We start from the raw sequence: 3,564 nt of genomic DNA on the forward strand, positions 1-3,564 counted from the left end.
TTTTTCCTCCTTTTTTAACTCATTTTGGCATCCCCAGATAGGATGGACAGCAATGGGAGCACGGGGGGCAAACAAAGATCCTTGATTTCATAAAACTCATCCAAATAAACATGAGCTCTGYAGTTTCTCCCTTCCCCCAGCCCTACAGTGCTGTTTTTTTCCCTCCTCCACAGCATCACCGTCCTGCAGAGCATGAAACTGGGCATCGACGTGAACCGGCACAAAGAAATCATCGTCAAGAGCATCTCAGCTCTGCTGCTGCTGCTCCTCAAACATTTCAAACTCAACCACATCTACCAGGTGGGSCTGGAGGAGGGCATGGACACTGAGAATTCTGAGAAATCTTTTCCTAAAAGCTTCCAGGAGGAGATTCCATGRGGAGGTTGTGTTTTTGTAGCTCCGGGATTTGTTCAGGGATAACCCAGCTTGGATAATGTAATTTCTGAGCACGTACAGGAGCTTTTTTTGTGGAAATATCCATCCAGGTTAAATTTAGGAGAGCCTCCCTGGTAGAAGGGGCAAGAAGACGAGGGTTAGGCAGGACAACAACCCAAAATARTGCCAGGAAGGAGCTCACGAGGTCACCTAATCTGGTTTTGGCAGGATCACGTTCTTGGGGCTCCAGTTTCAACTGGGTCATAGATGGAATCTGATTTTTGTTCCCAATGTGATTTTTTGTTCCTTCTGCACGGCACCAATCAAATTGTTCCCACTCCAGGGCTTTCCTTGCTTAATAAAAACAAGGACTAATATGAGCTGTGGCCCAGTTCTCTACCCACACTGCGASTCAAACAATTAACATTTTCTAATTTTTTCCTGTTCAAGCTCTCAGCAYGCCMCAAATCCCTCTGTGTTCCAAAATCCACTGATATTTAACTGAGGATAAATATAAATCCACGTATTGGATTGGATAAAATGAAACCAACTCCCACATTTTTACAATCCTACATTTGTTCTGGGTCTCTCCCGGCCACGTCCCTGGGCTCATTTTTCTCATTTCAAAGTGGTTTCTCTCCTTTATTCCCCCAATGCAGTGCAAAACTGTGAGGTTTCCTCCTCCTAATTGTGTTTCCTAATAGGAATTATTGTGTTTCCTAATAAGAATTTTGTATTTCCTAATAGGAATTATTGTATTTCCTAATAGGAATCATAGTATTTCCTAATAGGAATTATTATATTTCCTAATAGGAATTATTGCATTTCTTAATAGGAATTATTCTATTTCCTAATAGGAATTATTATATTTCGTAATAGGAATTATTGTATTTCCTAATAAGAATTATTGTGTTTCCTAATAGGAATTATTATTGTGTTTCCTAATAGGAATGATTGTATTTCTTAATAGGAATTACTGTATTTCCTAATAGGAATGATTGTATTTCCTAATAGGAATGATTGTGTTTCCTAATAGGAATGATTGTGTTTCCTAATAAGAATTATTGTATTTCCTAATAGGAATTATTGTGTTTCCTAATGGGAATTATTGTGTTTCCTAATAGGAATTATTGTGTTTCCTAATAGGAATTATTGTATTTCCTAATAGGAATTATTGTGTTTCCTAATAGGAATGATTGTATTTCCTAATAGGAATGATTGTATTTCCTAATGGGAATTATTGTGTTTCCTAATAGGAATTATTGTATTTCCTGATAGGAATTATTGTGTTTCCTAATAGGAATTATTGTATTTCCTAATAGGAATTATTGTATTTCCTAACAGGAATTATTGTGTTTCCTGATAGGAATTATTGTGTTTCCAGTGTCAGAAATCCCAGTTTTCCCAGTTAACCCTGCCCCATTTCCCTTCTCTCCCCCAGTTTGAATACGTGTCCCAGCATTTGGTGTTTGCCAACTGCATCCCGCTGATCCTCAAGTTTTTCAACCAGAACATCATGTCCTACATCACTGCCAAAAACAGGTATTTTGGGGGAAAACAGAGATTATGGGGCAGGGAGGGTTTGTCCTGGGTGGGATCTGTGACCCCACACAGATTTGGGGTGTCCTTCCCACTACAGGAAGGAAAAATCCCTTTGGCACGGTGAGGATGACTGGATGGTGCATTTCCAATCTCTAAAATAAATATTGACTAAAATAACACTAAAATAATACTAAAATAATACTAAATAATTCTAAAATATTAATTATAATACTATAATAAAATACTATAATAAAATACTATATATAATATACTATACTATATACTATTCTATAATACTATACTATAATACTATAACTAAATACTAAAATAATACTAAAATAATACTCAAATAATAAATAGAATACTATAATAAAATACTATATATAATACACTATACTATATACTATTCTATAATACTATACTATAATACTATAACTAAATACTAAAATAATACTAAAATAATACTAAAAGAATACTAAAACAATACTAAAACAATACTAAAATAATAAATATAATACTATAATAAAATACTATATATAATATACTATACTATATACTATTCTATAATACTATACTATAATACTATACTATAATACTATAATTAAATACTGAAATAATACTAAAATAATACTAAAATAATACTAAAATAATAAATATAATACTATAATAAAATACTATATATAATATACGATGCTATATACTATTCTATAATACTATACTATAATACTATAACTAAATACTAAAATAATACTGAAATAATACAAAAATAATACTAAAATAATACTAAAATAATAAATATAATACTACAATAAAATACTATATATAATATACTATACTATGTACTATTCTATAATACTATACTATAATACTATAACTAAATACTAAAATAATACTAAAATAATACTAAAATATTAAATATAATACTATAATAAAGTACTATATATAATATACTATACTATATACTATTCTATAATACTATACTATAATACTATAACTAAATACTAAAATAAACCTCTGTATTTAATAAATATCTAATAGTATTTAATAAAATACTATTAAAATCAAACAAGCTTCATCTTTAAAATTAATTCATTTTAATCTTTACGTGGACTCCTGGAGAATAATCCCAAAGTCTCTGGGCATTTTTGGGTCACAGCTTCAACAAGAGCAGGTGGAATAGGATCTGCCAGATCTTTTCCCACATTTTACAGCAATAATTCATTTTCCTGACTCCTTTAGGTTTTCCACAGCTGTCTTTGCCTTTTCCTGCTGCTTTGAGAAGGGCACCAGTCCCGTTTGAAGTAGGGGACCATCACAGATCAAGATGTGACCATCCCCTGTTTCCTCACCAGGGCAGAATTTCTCTGTTTGGAAAGGAGCTCCACAGGGATGTTAAAATGCTAAAAAGATCCTTTTTTTTCTCCTTTTTTCTCTCCTTTTTTCCTCCTTTTTTTCTCCTTTTTTTATCCTTTTTTTCTCTTTTTTTTTTCTCTTTTTTTTTCCTTTTTTGGGTTTTAATTTAATTTTTACAAAATCCACAGGCCTGGAAGATTACAAAACACCCATTACTCTCAATTTCCACTCACCATGAATTTTCTTGCTGGCAATCAGATGCCTCCACTTTAACCTCACATCTATTTTGTTGAT

The 3,564-nt window shown here is 32.1% G+C and overlaps 1 protein-coding gene across 1 annotated transcript in view; it reads left to right on the forward strand.

Moving 5' to 3' along the window:
* The window catches only part of LOC130587370 (striatin-interacting protein 2-like), a gene marked incomplete at its 5' end in the record, with an annotated part of 16,414 nt that overhangs the window by 5,713 nt on the left and 7,137 nt on the right, over positions 1-3,564 (forward strand). The window contains 2 exons of the mRNA XM_057388348.1: positions 174-300; positions 1,817-1,917. Of these exons, the coding sequence (XP_057244331.1) occupies positions 174-300; positions 1,817-1,917 (228 nt within the window). The remainder of the gene's footprint in view (positions 1-173; positions 301-1,816; positions 1,918-3,564) is intronic.

This window comes from Malurus melanocephalus, unplaced genomic scaffold, assembly GCF_030028575.1.
Source record: "Malurus melanocephalus ecotype Western Australia unplaced genomic scaffold, MMel_1.1 scaffold_1818, whole genome shotgun sequence".
Lineage (NCBI taxonomy): Eukaryota > Metazoa > Chordata > Aves > Passeriformes > Maluridae > Malurus > Malurus melanocephalus.